Below are 26,726 nucleotides of genomic sequence, written 5' to 3' on the forward strand. Positions count from 1 at the left end.
ATTCAGATGGTCTCAAGTGTGAGCAGTACAAAGACAAGTTTGTCTTGCCTACAGTCAAGCATGGTGATGCGAGTGTCATGGTTTCGGGCTGCATGGGTGCTGCCGGCACTGAGGAGCTATAGTTCATTCAGGGAACCATGAATGCCAACATGTGCTGAGACATACTGAAGCAGAGCATGATCCCCTCCCTTTGGAGACTGAGCCGCAGGGCAGTATTCCAACATAATAACGACTCCAAACACACCTCCAAGACGACCACTGCCTTGCTAAAGAAGCTGAGGGTAAAGGTGATGGACTGGCCAAGCATGTTTCCAGACCTAAGCCCTATTGAGCTTCTGTGGGGCATCTTCAAACAGAAGATGGAGAAGCGCAAGGTTTCTAACATCCACCAACTCCGTGATGTCTTCATGGAGGAGTGGAAGAGGACTCCAGTGGCAACCTGTGAAGCTCTGGTGAACTCCATGCCTAAAAGGGTTAAGGCAGTGATGGAAAATAATGGTGGCCACACAAAATATTGACACTTTGGGCCCGATTTGGACATTTTGACTTAGGGGTGTACTCACTTTTGTTGTCAGCGGTTTAGACATTAATGGCTGTGTGTTGAGTTATTTTGAGGGGACAGCAAATTTACACTGGTATAGTAGCTGTGCACTCACTACTTTACATTGTAGCAAAGTGTAGTTTCTTCAGTGTTGTCTCATGAAAAGATATAATAAAATATTTACAAAAATGTGAGGGGTGTACTCACTTTTGTGAGATATTGTATGTTCCGTTTCAGTGACTCAGAAAGCACTGAAGACAGTGGATCAACATAACAGCATCTTCCCTCTAGGGTTGAGAGCCAGCGTAATTTACCAAGAGACTGAGGACATATTGTGAGTGCAGGGCATCATCATCTGGGGCATCACCATGACAGACGCTCTCACAGTATAATGACTTAGAGAGCAGCGCTGATCCATGTATAGTTTATGAGCAAGCATCAGATTACAAATACTTTAGTACCAACATCCCATAATGTGACAAACTAGTAGGAAACAAGGTAGGGAGAAGGGACTATTCAGGTGCAGCAACATATCAGAATTTTCTATCACGCTTGTAATTCTACATGTTTCACCATTCCAGCTTCTTCAGGAAAAGCCCCTGTATCTCGGGGACACTTGGTGCTAGAAACCCCAGCTTTGGATATTTTATGGTGCTAGTTCCACTGAGTTTGCACACCAAATTTGGGGTTCTTAGCACTAAGCGACCCCGAGATACGGGGCCCCAAAATCGGTCAACTGTGTCCATCTGCAGCAATGTCATTTCGGGACCACCCCAAATTTTGGCTGCAGCTAGGGGGCATCTAGGAACCCTTAACTACCAAGTTTGACGTTCCGGGGACCTATAGCTACAAATGGGCACAGTGAGGCATGCAAATGGGCACAGTGAGGCTGCAAATGGGCATTGTTGACCCTCTTTTCCACTTACAGTAGCTGTGCATTTCTCACCCTCGTCTTATACTCGGGTCACTAAGTTTTTCCCATTTTTTTGTGGTAAATTAGGGCCCCGACTTATACTCGGAACGACTTATACTCAAGTATATATGGTATATGCATTTCTTTACAGCCAGAGTGGAATAGTGACAGGAGGGGAGGGGAGGGGAGGAGTGTTGAGGAGATTGGCTCTCACAACACAGATGACTGAACTGACAGGCAGGGAGGGAGGGGGAGAGACTGACCACACAGCGGGATGATGGAGGGAGGTATCACAGATTAGCAGCTATGACTACTGTGGTCAGTACCCATAGGGGGACACAGGAACAGGCAGAATCAACCAGATATTTTATAACATAGAATGCAAAAAATTACACCGCAGAAGCACTTGCTTTTAGAAGCAAGAAGCAATTTTTTCTTTTAGGGTTACAACTGCTTTAACCACTTCAGCCCCAGAAGGATTTGTCCCCTTAATGATCAGGCCATTTTTTGCGATACGGCACTGCATTGGTTTAACTGACAATTGCCCGGTTGTGTGCGCTGTACCCAAATAAAATTTATGTCCTTTTTTACCCACAAATAGAGCTTTCTTTTGGTGGTGTTTGATCACCTCTGCGTTTTTTATTTTTTGCGTAATAAACAAAAAAAGACTGACAATTATGAAAAAAAAAACAATTTCTTTACTTTCTGCTATAATACATGTTCAAAAAAACGAATTTGTTCATCAGTTTAGGCCAATATATATTCTTCTACATATTTTTGGTAATAAAAATCGCAATAAGCGTATATTGATTGGTTTGCGCAAAAGTTATTGCGTCTGCAAAATACGGGATAGATTTAGGGACTTTTATTTTTATTTATTGTTTTTACTGGTAATGGCGGCGATCTGCGATTTTTTAGTGGCACTGCAACATTGCGGCGGACAAATCTGAACCCAAATGACACTTATTGGGGACCAGTGACATTATTACATTGATCAGTGCTATAAAAATTGCACAGATCAATGTAAAAATGACACTGGCAGGGAAGGGGTTAACACTAGGGGGTGATCAAGGGGTTAAGTGTGTTCTCTGGGTGTGTTCTAACTCTAGGGGGGATGGGCTCACTGGGATATGACAGAGATCACTGTTCCCGATCACTGGGAACAGAAGATCCCTGACATGTCATTAGGCAGAATGGGGAATCGCCTTGTTTACATAGGCAGTTCCGCGTTCTGCCTCTGTACACAGTGGTCACGGGTTGCCGGCGGACATCAAGTCCATGGGACTTGCGCACCGGCTATCCTCTTTGCAAAGACCGACGTACACCTACGGTGGTTTGCTCAGGAGAGCCGACCTGCCGCGGTATAATGACGGCGGCTGGTCAGCAAGAGGTTAATATTAGATATATAAGTCTGTAGCATACATGCTTAACTGAGGCTTTTTAATAGAGTATTACAATCTTCAGTTTCTGTTATTGGTTGCAGATTCCCATGATCAATCACTCCAGACTATTTCCCCTTTACATCCAGTGTCAATAAAAATGATCCATGTAATTTGGGCCTAACTGGAGGCACCTCCTATCTTGTAGAGCTCTTCAGGTACCCCAAATGCCAGGGTGCTCTAACATGCACATAGCAACCAGCTTGCATGGTCACCAGTTCTAGCCTGCCCTTCACCCATCTACGTGTCATTATTGGTTTGTGAAAATGTCCACCAGAGTGATGTGCCCATTTAAAAGCACAAAATGGGACAAGTCAGAGCCAATGACCAGGATAACTAGGTGCTGTTCAAGGCATCTGGGGTGCTCCACAAGAAATATCACCTGTGGAGTGTGCTAGCACACTTCAGTCACAGATTTATTGTTTATTCCTATAACAATCAAAAAGAACATACAGAAATCCAACTTGGTCCCAAATTTGTGGTGACCTTTTTAAAGAAGGGTACTGACAATCTCACTGGTGGTGCCCTTACAACTTAAGCAAACTTATAACAGAAATTGTGGGAAAGAGGTTTTTGAAGGTTAAACTGCTGTTTGCCCCTACATAAGAACTACTTGGTGGGTTATAAGTGATTATTCCTCACTGGAAATTTTACATTCTGTAAATTTTGAATTGTGAAAAACATGTCAAGAGAAATCTCAGTGGAAAATCAAGGGGGTGGACTTTTCCCATTCACCATATTGATATTACTAGATAGAATGCCACCTCTGTATGTGTGACAGCTTTTATAGGTAATAAATGATAAAACAAATGATAAATGATAATAATAATAATAATAATAAATTATAATAAGTGATAAAACAGAAACACAAGCCAAGAGATAAAAGTCATCTGATGACCATTTTATGTAGTGACCATTCTTGCACACAAGGTTGCAGATTTGTTTCATGAGAGTTACTCAGCGGGTGCCTGGATTCTTGAAGGATGAGAATAAAAGGGACTGATCATTACAGCTTTCATGCTAATTAAAATAAATCAAAGGGTTACTTAGAAGTTCAACCCGTGATAGTCATAAGATTCAGGCGCAAAAGATTAAGAGAGAGAAAACAGTTTCTGTATCCATTACCGAAGTGCAGCTCCATCCATTGCGAGGTAGGTCCATGCAACTCTTTCTGTTCATTGGCAAATCTAATTGTAATTCTTGTGAAAGTAATTTTATTTAAAAAAACAAACAGTAATTCTGAATCTAAACATTCAGAATTAAATTCCCTTCTTAATTAACTGTAACCAGAAAATATTTAGAGCAACTGAGCCTTGGACAAAAAACATTTACACAATGCTTCCTATCAAAACTGATTGCTTAATTTGATTTGCTACAGATAATATGCTAATTTTCCAACAGTGTATGGCAATTTACAAAGAATGGGAACTGCAAACAACATAATTGTCCATAAAATTATTTATTTTTTTTTTCTTAACAAGAAAAGATCTATTTTAGTGGCAATGTTCTGCTGAAAATTCCAAATAATTTGCGCAAATCATGAAGCTGTTTTAAACACAATACTTGCATTGTGTCCATTTTTTTAATCAATTGATTTAGTTTAAAAAGAATCATGTATAACTTCAGTTAACAGAAGGATAATAAACAAGTATTTTTTACCTTTTTTTTAAAAAAAATTATGTTTTCTACTAATTTTCCTGTTCAGTACCATGGCTAAACTCTGCTTGCATTTCTATGTATTGCAGATTTTTTATTAAATGCAGCATTTATTAATAAGAGGTTAGCACTCTTGCCTTGCAGCACTATTTTGAGTTCAGTTCTCACTGGGAACACATCTTTGTTAAATGTATACATTCTGAGTGTATTTAATATATGTATTTCATCTAACAATAAAAAAAAACACTGGTGAAATAATTGTCTTTCCCTAATATTGGCTCATGTGTGTATGCAGTAGGGACATTGGACTGCATGCTTCTCTGAGAGAAGTGACTGATGTGGATAGTTGTATTGTGTTAAGCCTCGTACACACGTTTTTTGTGGCATGCTAATCTCATGTCGAAAGTGAAGAGGTTACTCACAATACGAACATTTTCGTACAACAGAATACAACGTCAGAAGTGATGTAATGTGTTGAATAGTTTTGTAAGTATTTTTTAGTTTGAGCATGCGTAGTCTTGCTCCAACTATTTTTTTCGTACGAAAACCGTACTAATGAAATGAAAATCGGACGTTGAGTTCACATCCGACAAAAATTTTCTAGTCTGCAAATCCAGCTTTTGTCTGAAGAAAAAGTGAAATCAGCTGTCCAAAGCACTGTACTAACGATCCGGATTGGCAGACAACTCTTTTGCATTGTGTGTACGGGCCTTTAGGCTCTACGAAATTAATCTGCACCAGAATTATATATATAAAAAATCCCATAAAACAAATAATTCACATAATAACCAGTAATTGTTTTGCTCATCTTTATTAAATGCAGCATTTATTAATAAGAGAATAATACTCTTGACCTGCAGCACTCTTTTATGTTCAGTTCTCGCTGAGAATACACTTTTTTGATGAATGCATACATTCTCTCTATGTTTGTGTGTTTAATATGACAATTAAACAAAAAAATACCTGCAGATTAATTGGCTTTCCCTATTATTGGCCTGTGTGTACGCATAAGATAGAGACATTGGACTCCCCTAAGGGCAGGAACTGATATGCAGGAGTCCCATATAAAAAGGTAACATTTTAAAGTATTAATTCATATGATAACTCATACAATAACCAATAATATTTATTAAATGCAGCGATTTCTGCAAACACATGTCTTAATGTGCTTAAAACAATAAAAAAAAATGTACCCATAAAAAGTGTAAGGCCTGTTTAAACTGTGTTGCATTAATTTTTTTAATCCTTTTTTTTTCTATTGGTTGAACTAGATGGACTTGTGTTTTTATTCAACCCAATTAACTATGTAACTATAAGTAATGGATGTATGTTAATGCGTTATTGTGCATTGATTCATTTCGAATGGGCTGTAACCTTTTTTTTTTTTTTTTTTTTTTTTTTTTTTAAGGCAGCACACCACAAAACAAGAAATGTGTATTCTGGTATGCAGCAGTGTGCTTGTGTTGCTGTAATAATGGAAAATTGTATCATTCTTACTGTCATTTTCATTTCCTGGTGCTTATGCTTGGCAGCATACATGTGATAGAGCCCCGCCTTGACTCCTCCTTCAGGACTAGTGAATAGCATAAATTAAAGGAATAGCCCCTCCCCCAACATTCTCCGTAATATAGAATACCGAGGGTGGTAGTTTATGCTGCCATGGATAGGCACCAGGAAAGGAAAATTACGGTAAGTATGATACAATTTTTATACAATTTTCCATTTTCCTGGTGCCTCCATGGCAGCATACATGTGATAAATAACTAGCTCACACGGGTGGGTTTAATGCTTTAATGAAAAAATGTAATTAGACACAGACATAGTGACATGAAGTGCTCTTCTCCCAAACTCTACTGTTGTAAGAGCAATACGGTAGTATACGGATCAATACTAAAAATCAAACTATAGGGAGTGGCACTGTGTTAGAACAAAGGGTGTGACTGTAAAATTAACAAGTGCTCTGGTGCGTGATATAAACGCTTCTTAGAAATGAATAAATATATTATAATATGAAACTCCCAAAAATCAATGTATCCATATATGTAATTAGTGAAAAATCCTTATTTAGTGGTAGAGGGAATTTTCAACTATGTGTGCAAACAGTAACTCAAACTTTAAGTTATCACCATTATATAACATGTGTTGACAATGGTGTATATAAATCTACTAATTAGTAAATATAAAGACATTTCTGACATTTTCTGTGGTGTAGGCTAAGAAATTGTCCCAAATCTTCGTATATATTGCGTTGGTTGTTGGCTTTCAGGCTTTCAGCAGGGTGGATATGACTTCTTGGGAACACCCTAACAACGCAAACCTCCTCCTTTCAACCTCCATATTCGAAGATCCAGTTTTTGTGGGTCTGGATGGATCAGCCTGCCCTGGGTCAACAACTGCGGGAAGGGGGGAATTCTGATAGGAGGATTCACACTGAGGTGCATGGCTAGGGGGAACCAAGGTCTCTTCGGCCAATAAGGTAACACTGCTAGTATTTGGACTGGTTCCCTTAGGAGACTAAGGAGAAATTTCGAGATGAGTGGTCAGGGAGGAAAGGCATTAGCTGTCTTAAAGATCCAAGGACATGATAGCGCGTCTACTCCCTCCGCTTGTGGGAGTGGAAGGCAAGAGAAGAATCTCCTGAGCTTGGTATTCTCCAGGGTAGCAAAGAGGTCCACCTGTGGGGTCTGCCATAAATGGGAAATTTGGTTGAACACATGGGGGTGGAGTGACCACTAGTTGTTGTCCCCAAATCTCCTCGATAAGACATCTGCCTCTGTGTTCATTTTGCCTGGGAGATATATTGCTCTGAGGTCCTTTCGGCCCAGACCATTATAGATTCCACTTCCCTCAGAAGTGTTTTGCTGTGGGTGCCCCCTTGTTTCTGAAGATATGAAACTGCAGCTTTGTTTTCCAGGCAGAGAAACACCCTCTGTCCTCTGTTGATTTGAGGTGCAAACGAGGTTAAGGCTAGAAAGGCTGCCCTGATTTCTAATATATTGGAAACTATCCCTCTGGTGGGAAAGGACCATCTGTCCTGGATCCTGACCTCTCTGCAATGGGCACCCCACCCCTGACTGTTTGTGTCGGATGTAATTATGGTCCATGAGTGGGAACCCAAATGATGGGACCGGGGGGATTCTCTGGCTTTGTCCACCAGTGCAGGCTCCTGGTTATTAGAGTTGACAACAGAATTGTCTGCGATAGCTGTTACTTTCTCCATTGTGGTAAGGAATCCTGTCTGGAACTGCGTCAGATGCTAGTGAGACCACGGGACCAGAGGAATACATGAGGACATCGTGCCTATAAGGCTCAGACATTGTGAAGCTGATAAATGGGACTTCCGTGTGGTCTTTAACATTTTTTGAATGATGCCCTTCATCTTTTGGTTGAGGTAAAGAGACTGTGCCCAGATCTGTATCGAACATTGCCCTTAGGCAAATCATTTGTTGTGTTGGAATTAGCTGGCTCTTTCGGTGATTCACTAACCATCCCAGCTCCGATAATGACCGCAGAAGTATTTCTCTGTGGGCTATAAGCTGATTCGGGTTGTTTGATAGTAAGAGGGTATCGTCCAGATAGTGATAAATTCTTAATCCCCTCTCTTTTAGAGGGGCCAGGACAGATATCAACACTTTCGCAAACACCCGTGGGGAGGTGCACAGCCCGAAGGGCAGAGCCTGGAACTGCATCCTGCAGGTCTATTGATATCAACCAATCTCTTGGTTGTATGACTTGGATGATTGTCTGCAGCAACTCCATCTTGAAACTCTCGAGATGGATGTATCTGTTGAGTCTTTTCAAATCTATTACAGGTCTCCAGTCACCTGTTTTCTTCTGTACTAGGAAGAGGGTGGAATAGAAACCTGTAAATCGTTCTGATGGGGGGACAGGTACTGCTGCCCCTTGAAGCTGTAGCGACTTTATAAACTGAAGGCCAGAGCTTTCTGTGGGGAGGTCGGCATCTGGGTTTCTTTGAAGGATGTGTGAGGAGACTGATGAGAAAAGGTCCAGAAATGTCCGTACTGAACTGTTGATAGGACCCATGGATCCTGGCATCTGGAAGCCCAGACTGGGAAGAAATATTTTAGTCGGGCTCCTACTGGGGGCGTCTCCACCCCTCTGGCGTCAAAAAGTCTTCGTCACCTCCTGGCGAGCGGTGTGGGTCTTGTTCCTTCTGGCGCCCAGAAAGGATGTCTGAGTGCCTCGCCATGATCTTTTATTATCTTTATTATCTTTAAAGGGGCGAGACTGCCTAAAGTCTCTGGAGTTTGAGTGCCAGAAGCGAGACAAATCATTTCTTGTTCTCCTGACCTTCCTGAGGAAGTTAGCCGGATTTCCCCCCTGTTACTCGGGAAATTGCTGTATCAAGCTTCTTGCCGAAGAGGGATTTGCCATCAAAAGGAATCTTGCACCAATTTTGTTTTGTTGCAAGAGCAGCAGTCCATGGTTTCAGCCATAGGGCCCGTTTTGCCATGACCGAATGTAGCATTAATTTAGCCGAACAACGGACCATGTCAATGGCTACTTAAGCTCCTCCAGAGTCTTGATTATGTCGTCCTTAGGGACATCTTGGCGGAGGGCTGTATCTATGTTTTCCGTCCATGACCTAATAGCGGAAACGGATGTTAGCAGGCCTGCAAGCCGCTCCTGCAGCTAGATAGCTCCTCTTGAGATCCAGATCAATTTGTCTGTCCAGGGGATCCTTGAATGACGTTGAATCCTCCATCAGTAAGGTCATGTTTTTTGCTAGCCGTACAACTGCCGCATCAACCACAGGCATTGAGCTTAAAGAGGAAGTAAACCCCGAGGGGTTTTACTTCCTCTTTTGCTCCCCGCAAGACCTGCAAATTAAAAGCATAATGGGCTAGTATGCATCGCATACTAGCCCATTATATGACACTTACCTGCAAATGAAGCCCATGCTGTCCCCTGTGCAGACTGGGTCCATCTTCGCCCCTTTTCCTTTCGGGGCCGCGGACTCTGGCTCTGTGACTGGCCGGAGCCGCGTGACATTACTCCCGCGCATGCATGCGGGAGACGTCAGTCACAGACAACGCTGAGGGAAGAAACGGCACGGTGGTCCGTTTCTTCACAGCGCATGCGCCGATGATGACGCACATTTAGGAGATATATCCACTACCTATAGGTAAGCCTTATTCTAGGCATACCTATAGCTAAATGTCACACAAAAGGGTTTGCAACCACTTTAAAGACTGTGTATCCATATCTGCTAAAGGATACAATTTGGTCAAACGGCTAAGGAAAACTTTTTTTCTGTTTTGTTCCACTCGTCCTCTATAATTTCTTTGATTTCTCCCATTAGCGGGAAGAAAACTTGTTTTCTTTTAAGGAAAGGAAAATAAGTTTTTGATTTCTGAGGTGGTTCTTCCAGGTCCTCCCAACCAATAGCATTTTTCACCGCCTCCACAAACGGCTGGACCAAGGAAAAACTGAAAGCAGATGGCTCAGTTTCCTATGAAGACTCTCCAGAAGGATCCTCAGGAGAAGAATGCCTGGCTATGCTTCCTGATGTAGGTAGCGGGTTACTGCTTGTTGAAGGACCCAGAGTACCGGGGTCTAGGGTCTTGTGCCTGAACAGCCTGAGAAGCCAGATGGGCAGGAATTATGGCCGCCAGTTCTGAGAAAGAATCTTTCACGGTCTGTTTGAGCAGATTGACCACCTGTCGACTCTCTAGTTCTCGGTTGGCTGCGTAGTCCCTGAGACAGTCCTTACAGACCAATTTATCAGGGAGTGGTACAGCGCCACATGCCCAGCACTTCTTGCTTGACCCTCGAGATGGGGGTGAAGGAGAGCGACAACGTCTTCGAGACCCAGATCTCCTGGAAGACTTATGATGTGAAGAGTGTGATCCTCTCTCTGGACTGTCGTCATTGTCATAGAGTCTTGATGACTTTCTGGACCGTTTTGTGGGAACAGGGCTGAAACAACAGGATTTGTTTGTAAGTGGCACACTCTTTTTTTGTATACTCACAAACAGATGGTCGCATACATATTGGATATAAGAGGATCTTGACTTCGTGACGAATGGCTCATGGTGAAAATTGGCAGGAGGATCAGCTGCAGGAAGACGAAGAAAGAGAAAGAATAGAACCCATTGCAGAAAAACCAACTGAACTACTGCATTAGGAGTAGAAGTAAAGAATGTTACATACCTATTTTGCTGAAGCGTTTTGGACTGCAGGGCACAGACTAGATATGCAGAGCAGCCCTGAGCCCAGTGGAGCCACATTTAAAGGGAAAAGAAGTGGGGGAAGCTTAATTGTCCAACACCTTACTGGCAACAGCTATTGATTTTAAGCAGTTTTCCCTGAAACAAGATGGCGGCCGAGGCCTCACCGCCCAATGCGCCTGCGCTCATGCATGCGCACTAGCAGCCGGGGAAGGCTTTTGACAGATATTGCCTTCAGCCTTGTTATTCCGGGCCGTGCATGCGCACTGAGCCTCGGATACATGGCATGTCACGTCGAGAGGATGCCCCCCTCCACTGCTCAGCAATCCCTCCTCCTCTCCCCACCGCCAGTACAGTGAGCGGGGAGTGGGAACCGGAACCCCATGGCCACATTAGGTACCCTAAGTGCCAAGGGGAGGGAAAAAAAATGGTGCGGATGGTCCCCTAACCCGCAATTCTGGCCAGGAATAGAGAAAACGCCCGAGCCACGCATACACAGATCGGGAACAAAAGTCTTAAAGGGGACAAATTTTTCTGCTCTAGGTCTTTTCCTATATTTTAAAGCTCTTCACCAAAACTTTGTGATTTTATTCTAGAGCATAAAGAAGACCAAAAAAAAAACCTGACCTGGCCAAGGAAGAAAGGAAGCTGACCCTCCCGCCATATTCACCAGCATTCGTTTTACTCTTGAAAAATCAGCAGACTGCGTTCCTGTGAGGAAACTCTACGAGATCCCAAAAGATCCACAGAAGGGGTTCCCAGTCTTACCAGCGCTAATAGCAGCCTAAGAACAGGGACTGCGCACGGGAGAGGCTGAACCCGGCGGACCCTGCCAAGGGCAGAGGTATGGACATACTGCTACTCTTCACCAGTTCCAGAGGTATGAGGAAAAAAAGGAGAAAGGAAGAATATTGGGGGAGGGGCTATGCCTTTAATTTATGCTGTTCGCTAGTCCTGAACGAGGAGTCGAGGTGGAGCTCTATCACATGTATGCTGCCATTGAGGTACCAGAAAAGTACATTGGTGTGGCATTTAAAATTAACTGCATCACAAAACATTACAGTTTGTGCGTATAACTGCATTACTTATTTTCCCACATTACCAAATTGCATAGGGCCTGGTAACACATATAAACTGCAAATGCGTGAACCAGCTATAACTGTGAATGGGCCCTAGGTGTTTTTAATAAGGACCCCTTCAGACCTATGCATTGCAGCAACACACAATAAGGCTCGATTCACACCTATGCATGTTGCTTTTGGGCGTTTTTGGAGGTTTTTTTTTCATGCTTGCCACGTTTTTGAGCAGCGTTTTTGCGGCGTTTTTGCCGCGATTTGCGTTTTGCGTTTTTTTTTTTTTTTTTTTTACAGTTTTTTTTTTACAGTCTAAAAAAAAAATTTAAAAAAAATTAAAAAAAAAAACAAAAACAAAAAAAACGGCAAAAACGCATCAAAAACGCATCAAAAACGCTGCAAAAACGCTGCAAAAACGGTGCACTTGCGTTTTTGATGCTTGTCCATTGAAATCCATTACATGCAAAACGCTGCTTTTTGCATGAAAAAAAGTCCCCGACCCTTTCCAAAAATGCAGAGAAACAAAAAGGCATTGATGTGAACATGTTCCATAGGAACCCATGTTAAAAAATTCCCGTGCATTTCTGCAAAATGCAAAATGCATCAAAAAACGCGCTAGTGTGAATGGAGCCTAAAACATACATTTTAACCGCTTCAGCTCTGGAAGATTTTACCCCCTTCCTGACCAGAGCACTTTTTGCAATTCGGCACTGCGTCGCTTTAGCTGACAATTGCGCGGTCATGCGACGTGGCTCTCAAACAAAATTGACGTCCTTTTTTTCCCACAAATAGAGCTTTCTTTTGGTGGTATTTGATCACCTCTGCGTTTTTTTATTTTTTTGCGCTATAAACAAAATAAGAGCGACAATTTTGAAAAAAACGCATTATTTTTTACATTTTGCTATAATAAATATCCCCCAAAAATATATAAAAAAAACATTTTTTTTCCTCAGTTTAGGCTGATCGTATTCTTCTACATATTTTTGGTAAAAAAAAATCGCAATAAGCGTTTATTGATTGGTTTGTGCAAAAGTTATAGCATTTACAAAATAGGGCATAGTTTTATGGCATTTTTATTAATAATTTTTTTTTTTACTAGTAATGTAGGCGATCAGCGATTTTTATTGTGACTGCGACGCTATAGTGGACATTTCGGACATTTTTTACACATTTTTGGGACCATTGTCATTTATACAGCGATCAGTGCGATTAAAAATGCACTGATTACTGTGTAAATGACACTGGCAGTGAAGGGGTTAACCACTAGGGGGGTGGGGAGGGGTTAAGTATGTCCTAGGGGAGTGATTCTAACTGTAGGGGGGATGGGCTGTGTGTGTCACTACGCTGATCACTGCTCCCGATGACAGGGAGCTGTGATCAGTGACACTTGTCACTAGGCAGAATGGGGAGATGCTGTTTACATCAGCATCTCCCCGTTCCTCCTCTCTCTGTGAGGCGATCGCGGGTATCCCCGCGGCGATCGAGTCCGTGGGACCCGCGACCCGACTCACGGAGCTCCCGGCCGGCGCACGCGCGCGCAGTGGCACGCCGGGGAATTCAAATGGACGTGCCTGTAAGTCCATTTGCCCAGCCGTGCCATTCTGCCGACATACATCGGCGTGCGCCAGTCGGGAAGGGGTTAAAGTGTTTTATTACAACACACATACTGCATTGCAGTTTCATTTTGAATGGCAACCTAATGCAGCAAACTGGTAAACCCCAGACAAACCCATGTTCAAAAGCACTACCAAGTGATGCAGGTCCAATTTTAAGCCCATTGTGATGTGTTAGGCTGGCCATACAGGCTTCGAATCTTGGCCTGATTCAAACCGTTAATAGGCAGGCTGAATGTACCTTGTGGATGGAACGATCAACTTGGGTACAACCAGCCTACTGGATTCTCTTGCAATTATCACTAGTGGCTGGCGGCTGTTATAGCCACTAGTGATAATCACTGTCTTCTCCCAGCGGGGACAGCTCCCCCCCTCCTGCTGGGAGAAGACAACGGCTCAGCAGAAGGGATTCCCACTTTAACACTGTCTGTGTTGAGGGGGGAATCTAGCAAATTTCTTTCCTGCAATTTGCTCCATGTATGGCTGGCCTTAACATCCTATTCAAATGAATGGACTGCCTCAGCATAAAGCACATAAAAGTGGAACTATACTCACCTGGGCTGCAGCAATGCAGCTTCCTGGAGCTCCTTGCTGGCCACCTCTTTGAATGGCCAGCTTCCGGGCATCAGTTGTCGCCACTTTTGAGTTCGCCGAATTTCTACAGTGAGCTGCATGTGCATAGCTCACTGTACAGGGGCAGATAGGCAGGTAGATAACTTCTGCATTAAAAAGCCTGCCTGTTCTCCTTTTTTTAGTTTTTACATAAAGTTGCACTTTAATGTACAACACAGTTGTGAAAGGTGCCCAATACCTGTTACCACCAAAGTGTTAAGCCCCATACACACGGGCAGAATGTTGGTAGACATTTGCCGGTACAAAAATACCGGCTGACATTCTGCCCGTGTGTATGTCGGTCTGTCTGACAGAAGCCAGCCATTCAGTTTGGTTAGTACAGCGGCTCCCGACTGGAGCTGTCAGTTTTTTTTCGTGCAACCCCAGTGTGTACCAGGCTATAGGCAGGCCATAGATGGTGCAATTATCTGCCCTGCAACAATGGGTTACAGGGAAAAAAAATCAGTCAATGATTCTCCCATCAACACAATTAGTGTTGATGGGGGAATCCCTCTTGGGGAGCTACTGTGTTCTCCTAGCAGGAGGGGGAACCTTGCAAATATTTCTAGCAGTTATATCTGCTGACAACAATGGCATGCCAAAAATCAGACATGCCGGTTTGCTGGTTGTACCCAAGTTGATCAATGGATTGACTTGGTTACATTCAGCCTGCCCATAGATGGTTCAAATCAGATTCAAACCTTTTATGTCCGGCTTTATACTGGACCATTTTGGAAAAAAGTCCCATATGCTCAGTCAGGACTGTTGTCTACAGATATTATAGGGATGCTGGTTACAGCTACTTCTGGCAAGCTTTAGAATGATTGTAGTAGTGATTTACATTCATTAGCATGCAGTATTTGGTTATAGTACATGTTTATGAATGCACATGTGTATGTTTTTTTAAAATGGTTAAACCAGTCAGGGTCAACTAGGGTTCCGCCAGAAGTTGCTAGAGGTGCCTTGAGCTGTGGCTAATTGACCTCCCATCTGATGATGCCTTCATAGTTCCAAGTCCATTGCCACTTGGCAGGGCCAGTAACATGACAACAGTGTTTTTTTTTAAAGCTGTCTGTATTCTAACCACCAATGTAAGTTGCATTTTTATAATGACCCCAGATGGGCTATCCTTAGCATGAGTTCCCTGAGACACAGAAAATATTTTAAGTGTTCTTCTGGGGTAAAAAAGTTAAGAAAAAAAAACTGCTTTCACAATGCAGTCTGTGATAGCGTGTGTTACTGCATGTTATCATGCCCCACTATTTATTCTTATGAACATAGATCACTACAAAAAAATTAGTGCCAACATTTTTTTTTATTCAGCAATACAATACATAAAGGTGATCTGAACAGCCTACATTTTAGTATTGACTATTCCTGAGTCAATACTGAGCCTGCAATATAAATATGTGTTATGCCACAGGAAAGCTGATATATAAACAAGCAGTAAGCAAGTTTCAAACTAGCATTTAAAAGCAAAGGATAAATTGTATAAGAACCCTTATCAGTTCAAATTCACAGTTCAGGCATACTGCATGCTGAACAAATTCCTAAATGAGTTAATGGACCCTTAAACACTAATTAGGAGCTGGAAGGGTATACAAGTGTGGGATCAGAGACAGACTTACTATGTGACTGAAGTTATGGTGTCAAACAGCTCTTTGTTCTCACGTTTCAGTAAAAGCTGGTTGTGTGAACCTCGGAGAATGCCCCGTCCTGGTTCATCAAGTGGTCTTGGGACCTACAGTTCTGGCAGAGGCAGGCCACTTGGGCTCAGTGTGGAAGAGTAAGTGTGATTTTTATCTTTTGTAATTATCAGAGGTATTATGCTCACAGCATGTAATTTTCTGAATAAGCTTCACGCTCCAGCCTGGGTTCCAATATAGATACAGCATCAATGTTGCTAATCAATGCCTTTCAAGCAAAGTGGAGGCAGTTTTGGGTTCTGTCACTTCCGAATTGAAGATTTCATGGGTCAAAATTTTGTTATTTTTGGTTTTATAGCAACTGTTTGCTTTTTTATGTATTTTAGGTACCTTCAATGTTGATTGATATGGTTGCCCTTGGCCACCACCCAAAATGGTGCATGGTTTGGCTTTTATAACCAATGTGTGACTTGACTGTTTGCCAAAAATACTTCCTATAGCCTTATCAAGTAATAAAAATAAATGAAACTCAAAAAGGGCATAGAAACAACCTAATATGGTGTTATCTTAACCTGGGTCTTTTTCACCTGCCACTGCACTGATTTTGAACCTGAAAGTGATCAGAACTAAACACCTCTTTATTTACAGACCCTTCACAATGGGATTGGGGTCCTCCTTTTCCTAGATCTACTGGTCTTCTATTCACTGATCACCTAAATTGAATGCTATATTGGGGGGGGGGGGGGGTGCGGAGAGAGAAGCATCCCTCTATTTTGAGTTTAGAGGTGTATGGAAGGCTGTGAAGCTGCCTGAATCACTTATACATGCACAAGCAACTGGTTTAAAATGGACACAATCGCATGTCTATTTCAGCCATGGCTTGTTAATAACCTCTTTATTGCTATAACCGTGGATCATTGCCACCTCTGCTGTTCTCCCACCTTCCCCAGAAGAGGGTCCACCCATAACTTGTGTAATTGTGTGCCATTTCACCCAGCACTAAAGGGCACATTACAGCGTAAATTCATCTATATCAGATAAAAAGCACAGCTGCTGGTTTTGGTAGAAATTTGTAGGAAGTGCAGCGTCACATTAAAATGGTGTAATACATTCTTGGCGGTGTGTGTGTGTGGGGGGGGGGGAGCATTTAACGGTGTTGCTTAGTATGCAATATTATATTGAAGCCTATGGTAAATTTCCCCTAGTAGTTAGGAGTGGATTCTTTTGCAATTATCGCTAGTGGCTGCTATAGCTGCTAGTGACAATCACCGTCTTCTCTCAATGGGGACAGAGTGTGTGTGTGTGTGTGTGTGTGTGTGTGTGTGTGTGTGTGTGTGTGTGTGTACTTCTTTTAAATACAGTCAGAAATAAGGACACATTTTGGTTTTACATGACACAAATGTTACAGCTAAATTATTTAATTTCATTAATTGATGTATGCATTTTTTGTTAGGGATATGCTAAAACCTTTGTCAGGATTTTATCACTTGTTGCCGATTTTTTTTTTTTTTTTTTTTTTTTTTTTTTTTTCTTTACTTCTTCCTGTCTGGATGTCCCCAGAACAGAAAGTGAGGAGAAATCTCTCCAATGGAGCTGTGGGGGCCCTGCACACACCCTATCTGTGAATGAATAAAGTACAAGTCCCATCTTCCATTGCAGCAAATGGCTTGTAGTACTCAATGGACTGCAAGGGTGCTGATGAGCTGTGGGCAAGGCCTACTCGCCCTGCACATGGGGGTACTTTCTTGCGTACGCGCTCCCCAATGCCTGGGACCAGACGGGGCCGTGTTCATGTGAAAGTAAATTTTAAGTCGGAACCCCAGCTTGGAGGTGAGCTGTACACTGTGCAGTTGTGAAGCAACATACAGGGAACTTCTGTGAAATACTGTCCCACTTCACTGCACATCTTGCCAGATTGTAACATATTTAGAGGGGGGAACACCACAAAGCCTGTGTCCCACTACACCAGTCAAGCTTTCCTCTGCCATGTCACACCCCGTGACAGAATGAGGTCCAGACATGCACAAAGTGTGGACCTCATGCATGCACCCAACTCCTTCAGCTCTCCTGTACCATGCAGGTAGGTTCATGCGATCTCCATACCATGGGTTTGGTCTTGATTGCTTTTGGGGACCCAACAGCTAGGGAGCAAGTCAGAGCACTGATCAGCAACCCACCCATGACTGGTACCACTCTCTGCTGTCTGGATGTCTACCAGTTCGTGGTTACCCATAGCAATTGCATGCTTCATCTCTCCTATAGAGCTAATCCATCGTGATGGCCTTCTATACTTTTCTCTTCAACCCTGTGTGTCTGTGCTTTACAGGCCCTGTTCTTCCATGTACATTCATGCACCCCTCTGAGTAACTGCAGACCAGGCTTTTGAACTTTCGGCAACTTTACTTGTCACGCTACAACAATACACTCCAAAGTGCACACAGTTCTTTTCTAACGATATAGTCCTGGGCTGCCTAGGCATGCCTTCCCAGGTAGAAAAATAATTATCCAGTCACAATCAGCACAACCAAATATCTAAAAGATGTGAGTCTATTTTATAGCACAGTTGCTAGCTAAACATTATACAGTGATTTCACAACACCACTCTAGATGTAAATTTTATCATTTGGTGTAGTACAACAATATACTATAATTTCACGTGTAAATTAAACTCAAACCAATATATCTATAAAAAAAAATCAATCCATCCTTGCAAAATGACATACAAAATATAAAAGTCAAATACACCCCAGTGGTATTATTGGTCAGCTATCGTAGTTTCTTCCTAAATTGACTTGTGCACCTCCCAAGAGGTAAACCTGAATCATCTGGGTGGCACAACTCATAAAGCAAACCCTCCGTAGTCCTCAGATTCAGGGTAACTGTACCTTCTGATTCCAAATGTGCTCATGTATCATGAAATGTATAGCTCATATGGAACAGAAGGACAGACCAGGGGCGGATCCAGAGTCTAGTCTCGGGGGGGGGCACTGCCAGAAAATACTTCTTTCTTTTTTTTTTTTTTTTTTTTTTTTATCGGGGAAACGGCTGGTGTTGGCGCTTCAATCATCATGGCACCATGGTTATTATGGTGTCAGGATGTATTATTTCTTACATTGTACTATAAAATGAAATGGTTCAACTTACCAAAATGCAGAATCAGTGGAAGCCCTGAGTGTGTCACTTTCCAAGTCGCCTGCCACCAAATGCAGATTGTCACTTGCCACGTCACCTGCTACACGTTTCGGATTGTCACTTGCCACCAAATGCAGAATGTCACGTCACTTGCCACATGTTGCGGATTGTCACCTGCCGTGTCACTTTCCTGCTAAGGTGGTCTCTTGCTATGTCCCAGAGTCAGGCAGCAGATTACCTGGCAGGCAGCAGAGAGATGATGTAATCTCTCTGCTGCCTTCGAAGTGAGGGAGGAACTGCAGGGATGCAGGGTGGGCGCAGGCTCCCTGATTGGCCAGCAGCCCGCTCACACACAGAGCGGCCCAGCTAACCCCCCCCCCTCTCGCCCGTCCGCTCACCAACCGAGCCGCCCGCACTGTCACCTGCAGAGCTGCCCACACTGTCACACGCATTCTTGGAGGGGGCAATTTCCCCGTTGCTGCCCTCCCGATCAGCCCCTGGGACAGACCTAGTGCTCTCCATTTATAAAATGTATTCAAATACTCTCAAGAATGTAGTATTGGTGCACTTTGTAAAAACTGGCATCAGCCTGCTCATCACTATACATGGAAATGGCAGTGGCATGACATCACTGGCTCAACTCCTTCCTTCTAAATGCATTGTGCCCTGTGATTGGGTGATCAGTAATCACAGTATATTGTTGCACTACGCTAGTTATATACTTTCCAGGTAGTAGTGTCCCCCCCCCCCCCCCCCCGCTCTCAAACTAGAAGCCCATGCTGGGATGGACATGTCTGCAGGAGCCAGACGTTGCACCCACAATCCAGTGATCCTAGGTGAAAAGCAATGCAGGCTCCTTTTTTTTTTTTTTTTTTTTTTTTTTTTTTTTTTTTTCTGAAAGGTGAACTTGGCCTTTTTAAGCATCACAGTGGTGGTTTAAAAATGCTACAAATATACTGCTATTTCAATATAGAAACTGGATTCATACTGTCTCTCTATCCTAGCCAGTACTTGAAGTACTAAATAAAAGAAAATGCTTTTGTCCCAATGTGCTAGTCAGCATACTAGAAAAGGGAATTTCTCCATCTCCACTGAGGCACTGCATACATTTTGTTTGGATCAGCTTGATTCTAGCACACTAATTACAGCTTTTAAAGTATAAGGCATATCTTGGCTTGTGCTTCTCTCTGGTTCTGCAAGCCAATGTAATTTTATTGCAGTGGTACTGAAATTTTAGTGTAATTATACTGTATATTAAAGATTTATAGCTCAAAAATTGCACAGCTGTTATATGAACATTTTAAAATAATTTTTTTAAATGGCCCCTGGGACCATGGATGGAGAATTATTTTTTTTTTTTTCTAAATCTAGCCAAAAAAAAAAAAGCTGTCTGTATTCAGACTGATGCAGGAAGGCTGGATTATGATACAAAAACATCTTTGACATGCTTAAAGTGGTTGTAAATCCTTACACCTATATGTAGTGAAGTGACTGGCCTCAGGTAATAGAGATTAAACAAATCCTTACAAAAGTTGTACCTGTTTACCTGCAACCCTCACTCTACATCTATCCAAAGTGCTGAATTTAAAACCCTCCTGTCCCTCCTCACAGAGCTCAGGCTGTCAATCAGCTGGTGATCCCTCCCCTGTCGCCTTTTCTCGGTGTCAGGAAAACTTGTCAAAAGTGATTCATGCTGATTTGCAGAGGAACAAAGCGGCAGAATGAAATGACACTTGGTGCTCTTGATTGGGACAAGTACACACTATAGAGGGGGATATGCTTTGCTCAGATTTCATGTCTGACTTTTACAACCACTTTGACCATATTTAGGTGCCATACTTTACTGTGTAGTATTTCATTAAATGTATAGCCCCATGAACCTCAGTGTGTGAATTGATGAGTTTGGTAATCTATTTCAGACCCATGTTGCACATTCTACTGATGACATGGACATTAAAGTTTTTCTGTGAGCATTTTCTACAGCTGACACTTCCCAATGGCTGGTTTCACATAAGTGCTTGGTAAAGGATCAGCTTCACTGCTTACTGTGACATGGTTAAAGGATAAGTTCACCTTTTGTAACATGATACACCCTGAATATGGGTGTAACATGTTACAAATCCACGGGCCCTGGCTCCCCGATGTCACAGGCGGTGGGGGTTCTGTGAATTGAATTGCAGCTGTCAGCTTGTTGTTCTCAATTAACTACCAGAGCGCTGTTGAGCGTTCTGGTAGTTCTTTGATGCTTCCTGCTAGTGTGTAACTGCTTGGCATATACATGGTATACGGCCAAACTGCTTACAGAGCGTGCAAGAGCCCCACATCCGCTGATTGTGGGTGCAATGCTTTCTAGGCTCTCAATTTAAAAAAAAAAAAAAAATGCATGTTTTTAACTGCAAAAAAGATATTTAAAGTGACTTTATCCTTACAGTGAACAGTGACGGTTAGCTTTGATGGTGCTATACTTGTTTATTTCAGGGAAGGACACACACACACCTTGTAGGACCAGTAGAGGAATTGCAAAACCCGGTGGAGGTGCGCTGCTGCCATCCCTCTTATGCTAGAGTTGGTGTGTGGGGTTTTTTTTTTTTTTTTTTTTTTGTCCTGAAGCTCAGTCTATTTAATTCTTGGTGAAAGGACTGTTGCTTGGATTTTTCAGGAGGGAGATTAATCCTCTCCGGTTGCGACTACAAAACTAACTTACTTGTGAAAGGACTTGGCTCAGTCTTCTAAAGGAAAAGGTTGGTTTCCTGAAATGGCTACTAAAGGTTACTGGCGTATCCTACAAATCTCCACTAGCTATCGCAGTTTAAGTTTCATTTAAGCATGCCCCTGACCCCTAGACTGGTTAATGAGTCCAAAAGTGTGATCAGAATGGTGTGCCTGGTTGTTGGGGCAGTTACTGGGAAAAAAGATTCCACTTATCTATTCAGTGGCTCCTACAGGGGTACCACTACACCAAGCATGGTGGTCATGTGCAACTCATAGGTGTAAAGCCAGAAAAGGTTAAGCGGACTTTCACCCTCCCCTCAGCACTTTCCACCTCTCCATCTTGCTGCGTCGCTATCTGGGGTTTTTTTTTTTTTTTTTTCCCATCAAATGCTGGGCCTTCACCCCTGTTTCCAGAATTCACCTAGGTGAATGATGTGCAGTCCCATTCAGCAAAGGTGGGGCGGGCCTAGCGGCAGCTGTCACAAGACATAGTGGTGCTGGACCTGTGCAGTGGTTGCAGAGGAGGATCCCAGCAGACACACTGGTCTCAGAAAGGCAGTGGGGGTAAGGAGAGGCTGGATATGGCAGCGATCTTACCAGGAAGTTGGAGTGGGTACCTGGGAGGGTGCTAACAAGCAGAGCTTCCCCTGTTGATTGGAGCTCTGCTTTAAGCTGCAGCTTGGAAGACTTGGATCTCCTCTTTTACAGACTGCTCATTCCTAGTCTTTTACATTATACATATATGCTATTTTGTTTGCTTCAATCATGTTTCTTGATCCTATTCCAGGACCACTCATGGAAGCACTCTGAATCCTACAGTGATAAGACTAGTACCAACTACTAGTCTCGGGTTTCTCTGGCCTAGTGCTTCCCATGATAGAAATTGACAACCATTTATAATATCTTGGAGTTTAAAGCAATATTAAACCCAAAAATGTCATATTGCAGCTTACAAATCCTTAGATTTGGTGGCTGCATTTCTTTTTTAGACTTTCTTCACTGTTTTCACCTGGCGATCTGGCTAGTAACACCTCTTGCATTATATAGACCCCACTCTGGATGAATGGGCACAGGGGCACCTTTTAGACAGCAGCATTGTTAGTCTTGGGGGAAGGGAGTATTAGATGGACTAGCAGATTTATATTCACTAACCAATTAAATCAAAAGGAAAGTGTGTGTTTGCACGCCATACCGCTATAAGTCAACATACAATCTGACACTTTGTGGGAACTAACTGCCACTGATATTGCCAGTGACCTTATTACTTTTGATAGTGCTAATGCCCTCTTTAAATGCAATCAGGCAGTCCATATGGTGAGACTTCTTGATTTTGGATTAAACATGCAGCCTTCAAAATATGGGTAAGTTTGCAGCAGAATATGGTTACACTCCGTTACAAACCTTACCATGGCCACACTCTTCACCCCCACCTTAGTGGGACCCACCCATTAATTGGTAATATCCTCACAGTACTTTCAAAAGTGGGCTATTTTCCACCTTCTACCTCTAAACTTGCAGGCTCACTCCCAAGCCACTAATCTGTCCAGTCACACATTGCGCTTGGCCCTGGCCCTGCTCTCATTGGCTCACTTGTTGTGATTCACAGTAGTGGGAGCCAATGGCTGTCTCAGCCAATGAGGAAGAGACCTGGGAAAGCTGCTGCTCTTGTGCACATCACTGGATCAAGATGGGGCTCGGGTAAGTTATAAGGTGGGGCTGCTGCACACAGATCTTTTACCTTCATGCATGGAGGTAAAAAAACTTGAGCCTCTACAACTCTTTTAAGCTAAAGGGAATTGCAGGGGGAAGCTGGACAGGACCATTAAATCTATGGTGTGTGTGTGTGTGTGTGTGTGTGTGTGGCGCTCTGTAAGTGAATGAACTTTTACATTTATTTTTTATTTTTTTTTTTTTTCCCCTCAGGACTGCTGGAATTGCTATTCTTGCCATCATAGTTGCCCTTGTTCTAATTATTGGATGTTGGTACTTTAAGAGGAGGAGTGGCTATAAAATACTTGGGGTAAGAAACTTTTTACATATGCATGTACAGAAACTTTTTTTTGTACTACACAAGTCTAACTATTTTATTTTTTAACAAGACTCAGCAGTTCCGTCCTTCTGCGATCCGTGCTATGATTGGTGGAACAAGAGAGCCTGCAGAGTGTAAAGTGCCATTACAGGATTACAACACACTGAATGTTGTAAGTTTTATAATTTGCTTCTCTATCTAAACCAAATGTGTAAAACATAAATAAAATATTGAGGCCTTCATTCTGGTAGATTCCACCCTTCCTTATCCATGTAGCATATGCACTGTAAGGCACATACAATCCAGGGAGGTTTCCTGAAATATTAGATCTGCTGACTGATATTCAATTGTTCTCCAGTTAGCTGTTGCAGATCAGACTTCAAAGATGGTAGTCCTAGCCAACAACTGGTTGCAACTACATAAATAAGATTTTTCGCTACTATCTCTTTAGGGATTATCCAAAAATGTAAGCAAAACTGTTGGAACAGAATACCTTGTGCCTAAACAAATACTCCCAACCCCCATCTGGTAAAGCTAAGGTCCACAGCATTGTAGCAGCCATTGACTGTACAAATCATGTGTGCAAATAGGATTTTTTTTTTTGCTGAATGCACTTAATACATAAAGTTCTCAGTGGGTTAATATTTTTTTTTTTTTTTTGGGGGGGGGGGGGGGGGGGGGAGAAACATGTAGTGACACAATTGTTAGAAGCATAAAATTATTTAATTTTGTGAGTAGATTCTCTTCTGTTCTATTACAAAATTGCATTAGAAAGTGATAAGGTACTGAAGCTCTTCATGAAAGATCAATCAGACGTGAGAGTGGTTCCTAATCTGTTAGTGATGGGATGCAAACAAAGGTGTTTAAAAACTTCTCTGCTAGTGATGCTGACTGATATCTATACCAATTCATGTGGTGGTCGTTCTGGTCTCCCCCCCCCCCCCCCCCCCAAAAACAAACAAAACAAAAATGAAACTGCTTCAATGTTCTGTTGCTGGTAAATGCTTTGGTGCAGACTGCAGTAAAAACACAGGACGTTTCATGACATGACTAGTTTAGAATCTTGAGGTCCCCAATATTTAGAGCATAAGTCTATAAAGCGCTTTTAACCTTTACTGGGCATTTTGATGAAAGCACATCGAGATGGACCTGTGTTGTAGTCCCCCTGACACTTGCCTCCCAGTCTGGTACTCTATGGTCTCTGATCTTGGCTGTGTGGGCTCCTGTAAAACTAAATCTTGATTAACATTTTCTCATGTTCAACCTTGATGTGTACAAAAGTGACTCAAGAATTAGCCTTTGTTTACTAACCTACATTATGTTTTGAATTTGCAGGCTCCAGGAGCTCCGCCAGCATATGAGAAGATCTCTGCAGAAGCTCAGCCTCCACCATATACTCCCTGAACCAAATGTCAGCCATGTGCCTGTGATCATTCTGTGTTAATGGATCACTGCCAAATAAAGTTGGACAAAATTGTTTCTGAAAAGTGGTGACTTGTTGTAAGGGTTGGTGTGTTTACTTAGAGCCATTAAAGCTATAAATATTTATGAATTATAAAAACTGCTTTAGTACATTTTTAAACTCTAAAATGTAGGAATGGCAAGACTAGAAATGTGGAATTCTCATAATTGCTAACAAATTCTGAACTTACAAACTCCATTTTTACCTCACCCTTAACTCGGTGCCTGGTTAGTTGCTACATTGAAAAAGTACATGGGTTAAGAGTGACTTCGTTGGCTATATGTTCTGTATCTATGACTTGCTGGTAGTGCTTCAGGAGTAGCAACCCTAGTGTATCCTATGTTTATCTAGTCCTCTGTCCAGGACAGCACTAGAGAGATGGGCTCCACCTCCGGAGGCAGGAAACACGTAACCAGATCTTTTAAAGGTGGCTTCTGTCCCTCTTCCTCAGTATTTGTTTCCTCCACCGGAGGAGGCTGGATAGGAGCTCTCCTTCCCCCTGAGCCTGGGAGCTGCCCATGGGAGAAGGGGAAGAAGGTCTGCGTACCTGGTGACCTAAGGTGGCAGGCATCTGGGTCCCCCCGGCCAGGCTAAACGTAGCTGGTGCCAGCGTCCTCCCTGATAGCCCAGGGAGAGATGGCGTTAGATGTGATTGTGTGTGTGTGGCGTGGGTCAGGCGGGGGGCGAGCGTAGGCCTTGAGTTCTGGTCTATGGAACGCAGGAGGAGGATGGGGACTTCCGGCGCACCACTTCAGGTTCCGGGTCACGTGGTGAGCGTGGACGATGGAGCCAGGGTGGTTTTCCTTTTTAGTCCGGATCCAGTCTATTAAAGTCTTCTGAATCCTGTCAGCGGCTGGTGGGGGTGCACATGGGTGTTGGTGAAGGACACCCATAGATTGCTAAGATTTTGTTGTTAGCTTGTCTTTTGTTTCCCTTCCTTCTTTCCTCCTTCTCTCGTCTTAGGCTCTGCTCAAAGAGCCGGAGAGGTCAAGGGGGGAAGAAGGTGTCCATGTACGAACAAATTTAAGGGGGGGTGGAACAAGCCCCTCTGTAAACCCTGTATTGACAAATTGGTTTACAAGGAGGCCACGGGGCCTGCAAGGAATTAATTTATGGTGTTCAGAAAGAAATGAAGGCCATTAAGTCAATGCTGGCAAACCTTGAAACCCCAAAACAACCAGCCTTCAGCCCCAGAAGTGGGTGATGAATCGGGGAGAGGAATCAGATTCTTTGGATGAACCAAGTGAGGAAGCATCATCCAAAGATATTCTGAGCCAAGGGACAAGTTCACCCAGATACAGGCTCTCACTCGAGGAGGTTGATGCCTTATTGGGGGTGATCTACGAGACTCTTCAGATTAAAGAAGAGCAGGTCTCCCTGTCCTTACATGACCCGATGTATCAGACCCTGAAAGATGACCAAACCAGGGTTTTTCCAGTACACAGTGCACTGGCGGACTCACTTAAAAAAAAAAAGTGGGTAGAATCAGAGAAAAACGTTTTCCCAAAAGTTTGAAGAGGAGATCCCCTTTCAGTGAGGATTCCACCTGTGTCTGGAACAAGGTGCCCAAAGTAGACGCAGCCTTGTCCCAGTGCGCCAAATCAACAGACCTCACCTTTTGAGAACATGGGTGTCCTTAGGGAACCCATGGACAAGAGGAATGGAGGTACTGTTGAAAAGGTCATGGGAAGTAGCCATGACCAACTT

At 43.0% G+C, this 26,726-nt stretch overlaps 1 protein-coding gene across 4 annotated transcripts in view; it reads left to right on the top strand.

Moving 5' to 3' along the window:
- Positions 1–25,047, top strand: part of MLANA (melan-A) — a 66,775-nt gene extending 41,728 nt beyond the window's left edge. Inside the window, exons 1-6 of one of the 4 annotated variants that reach the window (XM_073635167.1) lie at positions 3,919–4,044; positions 11,337–11,584; positions 15,717–15,824; positions 23,452–23,548; positions 23,628–23,729; positions 24,893–25,047. In XM_073635167.1, coding sequence (XP_073491268.1) covers positions 15,745–15,824; positions 23,452–23,548; positions 23,628–23,729; positions 24,893–24,961 — 348 coding nt within the window. In that variant the 5' untranslated portion in view covers positions 3,919–4,044; positions 11,337–11,584; positions 15,717–15,744 and the 3' untranslated portion in view covers positions 24,962–25,047. Of the gene's footprint in view, positions 1–3,912; positions 4,045–6,164; positions 6,239–11,336; positions 11,585–15,716; positions 15,825–23,451; positions 23,549–23,627; positions 23,730–24,892 lie in introns of those variants that run through there. The other 3 variants (XM_073635159.1, XM_073635152.1, XM_073635175.1) reach the window with 3 other exon arrangements.
- Positions 25,048–26,726: the final 1,679 nt, after the last annotated feature.

This window comes from Aquarana catesbeiana, linkage group LG01 (genome assembly GCF_042186555.1).
Source record: "Aquarana catesbeiana isolate 2022-GZ linkage group LG01, ASM4218655v1, whole genome shotgun sequence".
Taxonomy (NCBI): Eukaryota; Metazoa; Chordata; class Amphibia; order Anura; family Ranidae; genus Aquarana; species Aquarana catesbeiana.